General features: G+C 41.4%; 2 protein-coding genes across 2 annotated transcripts in view; one reads left to right on the top strand and one right to left on the bottom strand.

Moving 5' to 3' along the window:
* The window catches only part of LOC145399078 (zinc finger MYM-type protein 1-like), a 19,476-nt gene extending 12,082 nt beyond the window's left edge, over positions 1-7,394 (bottom strand). The window contains exon 1 of the mRNA XM_080271832.1: positions 7,214-7,394. Coding sequence (XP_080127958.1) covers positions 7,214-7,394 — 181 coding nt within the window. The remainder of the gene's footprint in view (positions 1-7,213) is intronic.
* Positions 1-14,478, top strand: part of LOC145399054 (carboxylic ester hydrolase-like) — a 137,745-nt gene that overhangs the window by 21,575 nt on the left and 101,692 nt on the right. The gene's annotated exons all lie outside the window — the stretch shown is intronic.

Raw genomic sequence — 14,478 nt, 5'->3', positions numbered from 1 at the left:
TCATCATCATAAATAAATCAACGCAATTAACACTTCATATGCACAGACCCAAGCCCCTTTTTAATATCCATTTTTGTTCACTCTTTCCCTCTCTCTCACTGATGAAACTTTTCGAAATCCAATTAGCGTCGAAAAATAAGCCATATTACGAAATTGACGAGGGTTTTGCTAATGACTTTGACTTTTACGAAGGTGAAGATGAAGGGAGTTTGAATTATGAAAGTGACGCTGAAGAAAATAAAGAGGAATGACGAAAAATATGAAGGTGAAGAGGAGGAAGAATATCAACCTGCTTCATCACCACCGACACAAAGAAGAAAAGTAGAAAAGAAGAAAAAGATGAAGAGGAAAAGTAGAGGGGAAAAATAAGGAAGAGGTGGAGGAAGAGCAGGAAACAGAAAATGAGGAATGAAAGTGAGGAGGAAAGTAAAACAAAAATTAATAAAATAGGGACAGACGTTATGTGAGAGAAAACAGAATCAGAGAGTAAGAAGTAAAAACAAAAAAAAATCGTCGATAAAGAACGGTAATTTGAAAGAAGAGAGGAAGGAAAGCCCTTACGTAAGAGACAGGCTAATCTAAGTTAAAAGTCACGAGAGAGAGAGAGAGAGAGGTGAGGGAGAAAATGAGGATTGCGAGGGAGAGTGGGGGATGATGTAGAACATGGGGTTTGAGGAAGAGTAGCGTTTAAGGGGAGCGAGATGGAGAGAGGTGGGGGGAGAAAGGTGGGGGAGAAAGGTGGGGGGGAGAAAGGTAAAGGGAGCGAGGAGAAGGGACGGAGGAAGGGAATAAAGAAAGGGCCAGACACTTAGGGTGACAAGTGTTTCAGATAATTTAATCTTCCTCTCTTCCAGGCTCCCGCTCTCTCTCTCTCTCTCTCTCTCTCTCTCTCTCTCTCTCTCTCTCTCTCTCTCTCTCTCAAGGGGTAGTGGTTTCTAAGGTAGGATAAAGATGTACAGTCGCGGACAAAAATGTCGGTCCAGCTTTTAGTCGGAAAGAAAATAACTGTGAAGAAAGGAGGGCGAGTAAATTATTGAGTGTCAATTAGTTATTAATGGAGAGAGAGAGAGAGAGTAATAATAATCTATCTATCTATATACCTAGGCTGCTTCCCCCAAGGAAAGGGAGGTAATAATAATAATAATAATAATAATAATAATAATAATAATAATAATAATAATAAAGTTTATTTCCACAAACCGTGGTTATTCATATAACAATATAAGTTATTTATACGATTATAGTACAAAGAGTAGATCCGAAGATTATACCCTGTAGATATAAGTATTAGGGAGTATAATACAAAGGTATATAATTGTACAATTATCAATATACTAAATGTCATGATATTTTCTATTTCAAATTGTTGTGTTTGTGAATTATTACATAATATTTTACATCATATTTTACTAGTTTATTATTGTTTAGCATTATACGGTAAGATTATTGAGGGGTGTTTAGTAAGTGACTGTTAAGTCTAATTCTGAAAGTGTTTAAACAATGTGATTCCTTGACATTTTCTGGGAGATGGTTCCATATCTTTGGCCCTATTATTGCTAAGGATCTTGCACCTGAGTCGGCATTAACCTTAGGAAAGTACAGATTATTATTATTTTTTTTTTTTGTATGGTCATACTTTGTGTCATATTATGTACCGATGGAAAAGAAAGGAGGTAGTCAGAGTAGAGATTAGCTAGATATTTGAAGAGTGTGACAGCTGTGTCAAACTTTATCTTGTTTTGAGTGTTTAGCCATTTCAGTTCTTTTAAAATTGGAGTGACATGGTCATACTTCCTTGCTTTTCCATCGATAACTTTAGCAGCAAAATTTTGTAGTTTCTGCACACGTGAAAGTTGAGATTTCCTTGCAGTGCCCCATATTACATTGTCGTAGTTTAGGATACTTAGGGCAAGTGCCTTCACTATGATTTTTCGAGTTTCTTTGTCAAAGCCATCTTTTATCCTGTTAATATATATTAATATGCCCATTACTTTTTTGTTAAGTTCATTTACGTGCTTATCAAAGGTCATGTAGCAATCCATATATATATATATATATATATATATATATATATATATATATATATATATATATATATAAAGTTTTTTCCATAGGTGCTGGGTTGAACTGCTGTGTTTCCAAATCGAACGGTTGTGTTAGGTGGTATTAGTGAGAGCATTTGCCTGGTCCCTAAAAAGATACATTGGGTTTTATTGGTGTTCAGAAGAAGACCGTTTTTAAGATAATATTCCCTGGCCATACTCAAGGTTTCCTCTGCTTTGTGCAGTATATCCTGAAGGGAATCTAGTTTGCCACTGTGAAGAAACTGAGTGTCATCAGCATATTGCACCAAAATACATTCGTTAAGATTTTCTGAGGGATCGTTCACATACATATTGAATAGTATAGGGCCAAGAATTGAGCCTTTGGGTACCCCATAGGTGACATTTGATCTGGAGGATGTGGTGTTTTGGATGCGAACAGACTGTGTTCTGTTATTAAGGTAGCTGTCAAACCAGAAGTTATCGACACTGACTTTACTGAGTTTATTGAGAAGAATGGGATGGCTGACACTATCGAAAGCTTTTGATAGATCACAGAGGGTTAAAAGTGATATGTGTTTATTATCCATGTTATAGTAGATACTATCAGTGATAACTGTGAGTGCTGTATTTGTGGATAGTTTAGGACGGAAGCCATGTTGGGTTTGTGAGAGAAGTTTGTTTGACTCAAGAAATGATATTAGTTGAGATGAGACGATTTTGTCGAGAATTTTGAAAAAAAAAAAAAACAGGTAGAAGTGAATCATTCATTCATTCATTGCCAGACGCCATGTATCCCAGACGGGGTGGCCAATGGCTTAGAGTTAATTGTTTTACAGGGAGGGGCACTAATCCTCCACCAACCCCACTTGACACGTAGGGATGCCAACAGCATCTGGTGTTCCCCGGCGGTCACCCATCCAAGTACTAAGCAGACCCAACGTTGTGAGCAATTACCGGCCAGTTTCACTGCTACCGTAAGCAACGGTAGCAGTGAAACTGGCCGGTAATTGCTCACAACCTGAGTGTCCCCATTTTTATATAAAGGCGTGACTATAGCATTCTTCCAAGCATTAGGGAATACGCCCGTAGCAATTGAAGAATTTATTACATAGGTTAAATAAAATGCGAGTATGAGGAGGGAGTCCTAAATAAAACGAAGTGAAATATTGTCTGAGCCATAAGAATTAGTATTTTGTAAATGTTTAACTATTAGTATTACAGTGTTTACGTCAACAGCTTCTGGTCGGAATTGTGTCATGCTGCGTGCGCCATTACCGGTGACAGGTCTTTCAGATGGAGGATTTATGGTGTTACTTGCATGCAAGGAGACCTGAGTATTTTCAGAAGTTCTTTTACTTACGTTTGCGAAAAACTTATTAAATTCTTCAGCTTTACTTTGTGGATCATCAAAAAAGCTACTGTTGGAGTTTTTATTGTTGAGTATTATATCTTGGACTATTTTCCATGTTGCAGAAATATTACCTCTTGAGTTTGAGAGTTCTTTGTGATAATATTGGTTTTTAGCTTGATTAATAAGTGATTTGGTACTTTTCTTTAAATCCCTGTACCTTTCCTATAATGTCATGTTGAACCTGTTAAGTTTTAATTGGTTCCGTGTGTGATCCCGTGTTTTTATTATTTATCGAATTTCATCAGTAATCCAGGGGGCAGGAGGACGTTTTATTTCTATGGTAACACATTTGTCCAAACTTCTGCTGAGGACTGAGGTTAACATACCAACCTGTTCAATTACACTGTCAGTATCCAGAACAGTATTTAAGTTATTTGTTTCATTTAGTAGGTGGGAACATAGTACATCATTGCTATAGGTTTTCAGGTCACGGAAGGTTTTAATAGTAGGTGGGCGTTTAGGCTTACTTATATTTGCTGTTAAGGTTATAAGGTCGTGATCACCTACGATGTGTGGGACAACATCAGTATGAGTTATTTTCTCAGGACTGTTGGTTATATTTATGTCAAGGAGAGTAGCAGATGTAGGAGTGATTCGTGTAGGCTTATTAACTACTTGTGTGGTAGGCGGGGGCGCCCATCATCCACTCACTCCATGTAGGGTGATGCCATATGTGCTATACACTGAGTGACAAGCCAAATGGTTTCCTATACCCAGGAAACCATTTACTACGCAGGGTGGTAACCATATAACCGGGGTTTTTGGCAGGGTTAAGTGTTCCCCAGATTGCCCTATCCAAAATCACTTAATCACGGCAGTCATTTCAGAGAGCCTCGGGGGGCCCAATACCCGCCCAGGGCCCCAACCAAATGGGCAGACTCGTGTGGCCATGTGGAATGTGAGAGGTGTGAATGAGGAGACGAAGAGGGTGGAAGTGGTGAATGTGTTCAGGAGTGCAAGATATGCTGTGATGGCACTGTTTGAAACGAAGCAGAAAGGGTGCGAAGTGGAGGAGTGGGAGGGTGTGAAATGTGATGGCACTGTGTGAAACGAAGATGAAAGGGTGCAAAATGGAAGACTGGGAGGGTGCGAAATGTGTAAGATCGGGAATGAATGGGAGAGGAAGATGTAAGGAAGGAGTTGCCTTGTTGATGAATAAGGTGTGGCTGAGTGGAATGAGAGACTACAAATGTGTCAGCTGGAGGTGTATGTATGTCAAGTTCAAGTTTGAGAAGGTGAAAGTGGCAGTGATTGTAGTGTATGCACCGTGTGAGGACGGGAGTGAAGAGAGAAAGACAGGTTTTGGGATGAGCTGGGTGAAATAGTGGGAGAAATGCCCAGGAGCTATAAAGTGATGGTGATGGGGGATATGAACGGAAGAGTAGGCACTGGTCCAGAGGATGACATAATGGGTTGTTATGGAGTACCAGGAGAAAATGATAAAGAGAATCGACTAAAGGATATGTGTCAGGAGAGGAGGTTGTGCATTTGTAATTCGTATTTCAAACACAAAGATGCACATAAATATACATGGTATAGAGGAAACGGGGATCGTGTTGAAAGAAGCCTGATTGATTACGTGCTCGTAGAGAGGTCGATGATGGGAATGGTTGCTGATACGAGGGCTGTGAGAGGACGATGTGGAGGTCAGTCAGATTATATGATTGTGGTATGCAAGATCAAGCTGAGAGGAGTAAGGTGGATCAAGAGAGAGAAGAGCAGTCAGGGTGAAAGACTGAAACTTGAAAAGCTGAGGATCAAAGAAGTGGCAGATGATTATAGGACCAAGGTAGAGGACGAGTTAGATTCAGTGAACTGGAATTAATTGGATCTGGACAGCCTGTGGAATGCATATAGGGATTGCTTAGTTAGGAATGCTAAAGAGGTGTGTGGTGTGGCAAGAGTATCAACAAAAAAGAAGGGTACGGTATAGTGGGACGAGGAGGTTAAGAGAGCAGTGGAGGAAAAGAGGAAGAAGTGGCTAAAGCAGTTACAGGATAAGGGTTCAGTTGAAGTAAGAACTGAGTATATCGAGAGCAAGAAGCACGTAAAGAGACTAGTGAAGAGGAAAAAGAAGGAGGTAAATGATGATTTGGGAGGAAAAATAAATGGGAACTACTCTGAAAATAGGAAGATATTCTGGAAAGAGGTGCAGAAATGTAGAAGTGAAAGCGGAAAGAAAAGCAATAGTGTGAAGGATGCAAGTGGTAGGTTACTAACCCATGGAGATGAAGTAAGGACCAGATGGAAAGAATATTTTGAAAGCCTGATGAATGGGAATAGAGAGAGCAGAGTGGTTGTAAATATGGTTGGTTTTGTGAGTGTGCAAGAAGGAATGCAGTGCCAAGAGACGTGACACTCGCACAGGTGAAGAGCGCTGTGAAACGGCTGAAAAATGGAAAAGCAGCTGGGCTTCATGAGGTGTATGCAGAGATGCTTAAGTGAAGTGGAGAGTGGAATGAAGTGCTTGTTGGAGATATGTAAGAAGGCATGGATGGGTGAAACCGCTCCTGCAGAGTGGAAAAAGGCTGTGATGTGGCATGAAAATGAAAAGTCAAGAGTAAGAGCAGTGGAGATGGGACTGTTGAGGAATGTAGGTGGATTACAGAGGGTGGATAGGATACGAAATTGTGTGATTCGTGAAATTTGTGGAGTGAGGAAGTCGGTGGACACCAGAATCGAAGAAAGTGTCCTGAGATGGTATTGTTATGTGGAAAGAATGGATAACAATAGAGTGGTGAAAAAGGTTTACCTGAGCTACTTTGAAGAAGGGAGGAGGCGAGGTAGGCCAAGGAGAAGGTGGAGAGATATGGTGGATGAGTGTTTGAGGAAGAGAGGTTTGGAAGTCGGTGAGGCTAGAGAACTGACAATAGATCGAGCTGGCTGGATGAATGTTGCGGGGAGAAATGCATGATTAGGGATTTTGGCACCCCTTGTGAGCATGACAGCGTCCGGATTGACTCAACCAGATACGTTTGTGTGAAGCTGCAAAATGTGGCGAATGTTTTTTGGCGTATCCGGTAAAGCCAGGATTCCGGGGGCTTGAATGATTAGTGAATGGAAGTGTGGTCTATTTGGATTGGGGAAGTTTGTGCTGTCTGGACATTGCTACTCCTCACCCTGCCCTTGGGTGGGAAAGGAGGTCCGGATGATGATGATGATGATGATGATTATGATGATGATGTCAGTTTATTATTGGATAATATATGGGATAATTTGCTATTATGGGAGAGAAGATTGTCATTTAGGTCTCCTAACACAAATATAGTTTTCTTGAGAATTAAAGCAGATCTTAGCACCTCCTTAATATAATCAAAGGAATCATAAGCAGCCTTCGGGTGTCTGTAAATACATCCTTCAATGATTGAGGGTAATTTTCTGCATTGTACTGAGATCCAGATATCTTCTACTCCTGTTTGTTTAGAAAGTTTGAGGTCTATTAGTTTGGAGGTTAAATGTTGCTTATGTACATGTATATACAGACACCCGCGCAGCATCCATTATCATTATGATAAATTTTGTAGTTAGGTAAATGTACTGTACATACGCATCTCGAGTGTGAGAAAGCAACCAAGTTTCACTAACACAAAGTATATCGATGTCTCTCTCTTCAGTCATGAGCTTTATTTCATCAAAGTTAGACTGAAGAGACTGAGCATTTATGTGTTCTATAACAAGATTATCCATTTTTAAGTGAGTTGCAGTACTATCAGCTTTGCCTTCTTTGCTATTCTCCTATGCACTATAAAATTCACACAGTCTGCCTTTGTGATCATATCTATGGCAGCTAGAACACTGCACTTTATGATCAAAGCGACAGGTTGATTGATGGTGGCTAAACTCGCCACAATTATAGCAGCCTTTTTTGTAACTTGTTGGGGGCGTGCATTGTAGCGGGGTCTTGGTGGCGGGGGGGTGGCGTGGTAGTGGGATGTCATCCGCTATGACCCAGCAGTATTTCCCCGAGGCGTGTTGGGTGGTGGGGGGTCGGGGTAACTTTCTTCTGTCCCCACGTCCATTCGGTGGTAATTCTGTCCCATGTGTTGGCGCCTGCTACGACCTGCAGATTCCCACCCATCTCTGTCCATACAGTTAGTTTGGAATGAGCGGGTGAGGGAGTGGACGCCATGTGGACGAGGTATGTCCTTGGTGGGATTCTTGTTGTTGGCGTGGTGGGGTGCGTCTATGTTGGCCTTCCTTGTCACTGTTCCTTTTTATTTTGTCCCAGTTTACACAATCTTGGGGAGGACACCAAGTAACCTGACTGCCCCCTTCCTGTTTATAAGAGAACCTTGGTGTTCCCCATATGCTTCATAGCAAGATTCATCAATTTCTCCAGTTCCTAGTTTGAAGGCTGCATCTGGTTTTATAGTGTGAAGTCCGTTGTCATTCGTCCATGTATTCACTTGTTCATTAAGTTCATTGATCTTAGCAAGTAGGGCGTCTGACTGCAGGCTTGGGACGAGCTGGCATACACAAATTTCCATGTTTTTATTTTTGTTTATCAGTTCACTGACAAGAGATCCAAGGTCGTCAATGACGGAAGTGGGTCTCTCGTTGTCCATGACGTCAAACAGTCCACAGTAAATGACACAGTTTGCTGGACTCCATGACAACTTTTCTTGAACCCAGCATTTAAGCAGGTCAGTGTTAGCACCGCTAAGAGTCCTTATATTGCACTTGATGTTTAGGTCTGAGGCCCGTATATTTGCTAGATTTATATCACCAAGCAAAAGGGTTTTACCATCGTTGTTGTCCGGGCTTGGTATGCTGCTCTGGGTTCGTGTTGTTGACTTCTCCAAAGCGCTGATTCACTGCTCCAAAAGACGGCATCTTTCATTGGGCTGGTTTAAGTGATCTGCTGCATCAGATGGAATATTGTCACTAATGCTTTGGACCTTTTCTTCGATTGTTTTGATTCGCCTGTCCAAGTCTCCCAACTTTGCGATCAGATTGAACGGTGGTGGTGGGTGGATGAGGGGGTCGGCATGGTGGAAGAGGGGGTCGGCATGGTGGAGGTGAGGTGGTAGCGGCAGGTGTACAGGTGTGTCCTTCCAATGTTAACAAACGTGCGAACACGTGTTCAAATAATTTGTTCATGCTGTGTACTTGTTTGCTTAGTCTTATGATTTCACGAGTCTTTGCTTCATTTTCTTTTCTAAGAGAGATAATGTCACTTACGATTTGTTCACTGGAGTTTATTGTGTGGGAAGCATTCGTTGGAGAGATGGTAGGCGACAGATATGTGGCGGTGAGGATGTCGCCATTCGGGGAGTTTTTCAAGATTTTTTCAAGTAACGTTTCTTTATTCACCCACACATTTGATAGCCCCATTTCTCTGCACTTTTTCTGAAGTTGCACTTTCATGTAGTTGTCATTGAGAAAGTCTTTGGTGAGGCGGCATTCGCACTGTTTGGTATTTACATTTGGGGTTGGCATGGATAGGTCACTGAGAGATGTACAGGTACCTGCCATGGTTGGTGAAGAAACAGAGCACTTTTTGCATTAAAATGGGTGTTTCACTGTATTCGCGGTTATTTTAGCACTGAAATTTGTCGTTAGGCAAGATTCATCGGCCTTATGAGTTTGTATAAACGAGAATTTTAGCGTCGGAGCTGTATAACCGAGGTAATTTAAGATTTTGTATAGCGCACAGGGAGAGAAAATTAACCCCTTCTGTACGGTGTCTGTTATTTACAATTTGATCTTGTAAAAGACAGAAGACTCTTTAACATTTAGGAAGTTTCTTGCAGTGAAAGAGTTAATGAAGACTATATCTGGCCCTTCCATTTCGAAAAATCTTCCCTGTACTGAGTAAAATCGTCTAAAGATAACGAGAATAAAATGTAAAAGGCGTCATCGGATTGAAAAGATTGAAGAGAACGGAGGGATAGGCATCAAGGAGTGTTAATGAATCCGAGTGGGTGTTTAATGAGGAATGAGTGTTGTTTATTCATACAGGTGAGCCGTCCCATTCAAGCATCTGTTTTGCCCAGAGTGAGACGCTCAGTCTGCAGGTTGCTGCCGACCACAGCACATTGTTACCATCCCATCCCTTGGGTCCACCAACCACAAGTAAGCTTACATACTTGATTACGTTTTGTTCATATATGTATGTAGTCACACAGAAGCCTAGAAGTTTATGCCATTTTCCTTAAGTATATTCATGTAACATATGAGCGTAATGGACTACTACTGGATGAGACTGATTCGAGACCTGTTACCCACATACGAGAACGCCAACCCCAGCTATATGGGCACGTGTCACGTTTCCCTGGGGATGATCCTGCTCATAGGGTGATATCTCCATGTCAACCCGGGGTGGAGACCAAGGGGAAGGCCGTAAAACTCAAGGCTGGAGCAAGTCTGTCGTCCCTGTCGGGAGATAACTTCGGGGGGGGGGGGCAGGATGCTGCCGGGAAGCATGCAATGAGTGAAATTGGTCATCCCAAAACTAAATAAAAGTAAACATTGTAGGAAGCGTGTGAAAGCAACCTCCAGTAATGCTTAAAGAAAATGCATACTTTTTTTTTTTTTATCAGTACATTATAACCACTTTCTGCTTGCATTCCTCCACCTCTGCGACGGGCGCTTAGCACCCGTCTAGCAGCAAACTCTCATCCCTTTTCTGTCCAACTCTCTAATGCAAGAGTTAACCGTTATTCCCAGTCCTTCATTTATGCAAAAGGTCAGCTCTGGAACTGTCTCCCTCTGTCTGTATTTTCTGCTAGCTATGATCTCCAGTCTTTCAAACGCAGTGTGTCCAGGCATCTCGAAATGATCGGATCTTGAGTTTGGCTCTCTCTTGTATTTTTTTTTTTTCTTGGAAAGAACAGTTATTGTGGGCTCGTGGCCTTTGGTTCCTTCTTCCTAGCATAAAAAAAAGAAATTACTACGATGTAGATTTTGTGTTGTTCTTGCAACCTCCAGAGGATTGTATTTAGCTTAGGATGACCCTGAAATAGTGAATGGGGTTATTGAAAAGGGTTATTGAAAGCTATGTTTAAATTCGAATAGTCTCTCCTAAGCGAAATATTATCGTCTGAGAGTAGCAAGATTACGATAAAAACCACGTCATCGGAATGAAGGGGTTAATGAGGGTCTTGAAACAGCACAAATTATGAAATTCACTTGGGAGAAAATGTACACAGAAACTGAGCTTAGTTAACCTTCAGTTACCTGTTCTCAGATACTTTGGGGGGCATGTGTACAGCAGGGGTGAAGCAATGTTTACACTCCCCAACGCCATTATCACTATGCTAAAGAGTGTCAGCGTATTGTGAAAGCAGGAGTGTTCTTACTGGTACTGGGTACTTTGTAATTCTTTTTATGGATTTATTTGCGTATTACATCCTGCGTGCTCTATATCTTTTAACGACGTTGTGCTGGAGAGGGACGCCGTCTTGTGGTGGCATCGATATTATCGGTCGATTCCGTTGCCCGGTTACATAAGGTACTTGTCCCCCAACTCACTCCTTATTAGCCAAAAGGAGAATGGTGAACTGCAGCAGGAGGACAACATCATCCTGTAGTTCACTGGGTTCACATTCAGTTGAGCTTGGGACTGCAACTACTACTACTACGACGACGGCATAGTTTGCTTTAGTAACATACAAACTGATATTAAAGCGCAGTAAGAAAAATAAGTCCCTGAAAAGAAAAAAAATGTTCTCAGGAGCCTCCAGCGTGATGGGGCATAGCCCACATATACAGTGGCGACTCGTGACTGATAACAACAACAGCCGGTGTCATGGTACAGTTTCGTTTGAAGAAAATTTACAATATGAGAAATACAATGATAACCCATTCTCTACTATTGTGTGTTTCAGATGGTTCGACTTTTCCGCTATGTTTTCGTCAGACTTGCGAAGATACTTATTTCTCTATCTGTACCTCAGTAGTTTTGATTCATAATTGCTTTTGATAGTAATTGTTAAGCCCTATAACTTTACCTGAGATCTTTAGGAAAGAATGACTGGCCTTTATTATCGTTGTGGTCCAAGGCTTATCTGGATGAGAACCCGCTGGACTGCAGGTTGAAATTCATCTTGTCCTGCAGTCCACCCTCCTTTTTCCACGGATTGCGAGAGAGCTGAGGGACGTTTGTTTAACCGGGTAACTGAGCCACCCAGTTATATCGGTACCATCATTGGAAGATTCCATTTCTTTCAATCAACTCGGGCCAAAACAGAGCAAAAATAAGAAAGAAAAACAAAGTCTAAAACAAAAAAACAAAAATTATAGCCTCAAAGAAAAATTATGAAAAAGTCTATCTATCTGTCTATCTATTGCCAAGAAGCCTCAATCCCGTAAGGGATGGCCACAAAAAAATCGCCTTCATGTCGCCCTGTCCAATGCCACTTCACTGCCTTGCTCCCAGCTCTCACACCCCTCTCTCATATCCATCCCTCCATCTCATTCTCGACCTCCCCCCTCACTCTTCCCCCCTCCACCTCACTCGCATACACTCTCCTCGTTAGTCTCTCGCTCTCCATCGTCTCCACATGGCCAAACCACTTAAGCGTAATTCTTCTGGCGCTTTTTATCACATCCACATTCACACCACAATACTCCTTCACTCCTCATTTGTCAGTTTGTCTCTCTATGTAACACCACAAGCTTCTCCCAAATAACTCGTTTCCACTGCTCTCATTCTTGAATTGTGTCGTTCCAACATGACCCAAGTTTCACTCTCATAAGTTTGAGTTTCTATCACAATACTATCATGCAGTGACCTTTTTGCTCCCATGCTCACTTCCGTTCCTTATCACTGCTTTCATAGAACCAGCAACTTTTCTTACCGACTGTACCCTTTCAAGCACATTACCCTCTAAACTTCCATCCTTACTCATCACACTACCGAAGTACTTAAACACACTCATATTTTATATATCCTCCTCATCTAGCTTCACTGTACATTCAGTGACTTCATTTTTCTGAAAGACCATAACTTTACTCTTCCCGACATTCACCTTTAGATTCCATTCTTACGCACACTCCTGAACTCATTCATCAAGCCTTGCAGGACCGCTTCGTCTTCACTTAATACGGTATCATCTGCAAACAACAGCACAGGAAGATTCCAAACACTGCCCACTCTTATTTGGTTCGTTCCAACATCCACTGCCCGACCTTGTATCTCTCTTACAACCCCATCCATATACAGAGCAAACAACCATGGGGACAAGACACATCCCAATTTCAATCCAACTTACTGATAGAAAAATTCACTCAATTCACTATCCACACGCACTGAAGCCTTAGCACCCTGTTCACGGCATTCAACAACTTCCCATTTACTCCTTATACCCTTAATACTTCTTACATTCCTTGTCTATCCACCCCGTCATATGCTTTCTACAAATCCATGAAGGCCACATACAACTTCTTTCACTTCTACAGAAACTTCCACTAAAGACCTAAAAATTAATGGCTAATCTACATAACCTCTTCCGTTCCTAAAACCTCCATTCATCTCCAACTAGTTCCTCTTTCCTCTTTTTATTTCCTCAACTCGATCAAGAAGTATTCTACCATATACCTTTCCGATTGCACTACGAAGACGAATGCTCCTATGATTACCACACACTTCTTTTTCCCCTTTTCCATTGTACAGGGATGAGGCTATGGTACACCTAATGTCTGACTTGGCTCATATCTCTGACTGGGGTAAAAATAATCTTGTTGTTTTTAATGGATCAAAGACTCAGTTCTTACACCTATCAACCCGACAAAATCTTCCACAGGTGTACCCTCTAATGTTTAATAATACTCAGCTTAATCCTGCATAGTCCTTGAACACGCTGGGGGTTTCATTCACTCGGAACTTATCTTGGAAAGATCATATACATCTCTTGTAAAATCTGCTTCCAAGAGATTAGGTGTGCTAAGCCGACTCCGTTCCTTTTCTTTTAACCCTGCACAATTGTTGACTCTAAACAGGGGTTTTATCGCCCCAGTGTGGAGTACAACTCGCATGTATGGGGAGGTTCTCCACATAGAGCTCTTCTCAATAGGGTGGAGTCAAAGGCTATTCGTCTCATTAACTCTCGTCCTTTTACTGGCTCCCTTCAACCTCTTTCTCTTCACCGCACTGTTGCATCTTTATCTCTTTTCTATCGCTACCTCAATGGTCGTTGCTCCTCTGAACTGTCTGCATGCATTCCTCCACCTCTACGATGGGTGCATAGCACCCGTCAAGCAGCAAACTCTCATCCCATTTCTGTCCAGTTCTCTAATGCAAGAGTTAACCATTACTCCCAATCCTTCATTTATGCAACAGGTCAGCTCTGGAACTGTCTCCCTCTGTCTGTATTTCCTGCTTCCTATGATCTCCAGTCTTTCTAACGCAGTGTGTCCAGGCATCTCGAAATGATCGGATCTTGAACTTGGCTCTCTCTTGTATTTTGTTCTTCTCTTGGAAGGAACAGTTTCTGAGGGCTCGTGGCCTTTGGTTCTTTCTTCCTAGCATTAAAAAAAAAAGTATACTGACTTCCAATCCTCCAGGACTCTACCTTCCTCCCATGCCAATCTGCACATCTTCCATATCCATTCTACTACTATCTCTCCCCCAGGCTTCAACATTTCACCACTCACTGTACATATGAAAAAGTGCAGAAGAAAAATCAAATAGAAACGCAGGAAAAATAGTTCAAAAGCAAAGCACAGAAGAACAAATCAAAAAGAGAAATATGGGAGAAGAAAATTCAAAAGGAAATTACGAAATGGAAAGTCCAAAAAAAAATCCAAGAAATATGGAATTAACGAAGTCCAAATGAAAAATACGGAGGAAAGTAGTCGAAAAAAAGATACGGAAGAAAAATAAAGCCCAAAAATCAGATATGGATGAAAAATAGTCTACATGGAAAGTGGGAGGAAAAAAAGAGAGAGAAATACGGAAGAAAATGGTACTGTAAAAATAAGCAAGATTATGCCAATAGAAAACCACAGAAAAAATATCCTAGAAAAAGGTACGGAAGAAAATAAAGTCCACAAGAAAAATACGGAAGAAAAATAAGGTCG

The sequence above is a fragment of the Coenobita brevimanus genome, chromosome 47 (assembly GCF_032717465.1).
Source record: "Coenobita brevimanus isolate Jiangsu-jjx chromosome 47, ASM3271746v2, whole genome shotgun sequence".
In the NCBI taxonomy this organism is placed as follows: Eukaryota; Metazoa; Arthropoda; class Malacostraca; order Decapoda; family Coenobitidae; genus Coenobita; species Coenobita brevimanus.
The sequence above is the reverse complement of the archived record's forward strand: the minus strand, read 5'-3'. Positions and strand labels throughout refer to the sequence as shown.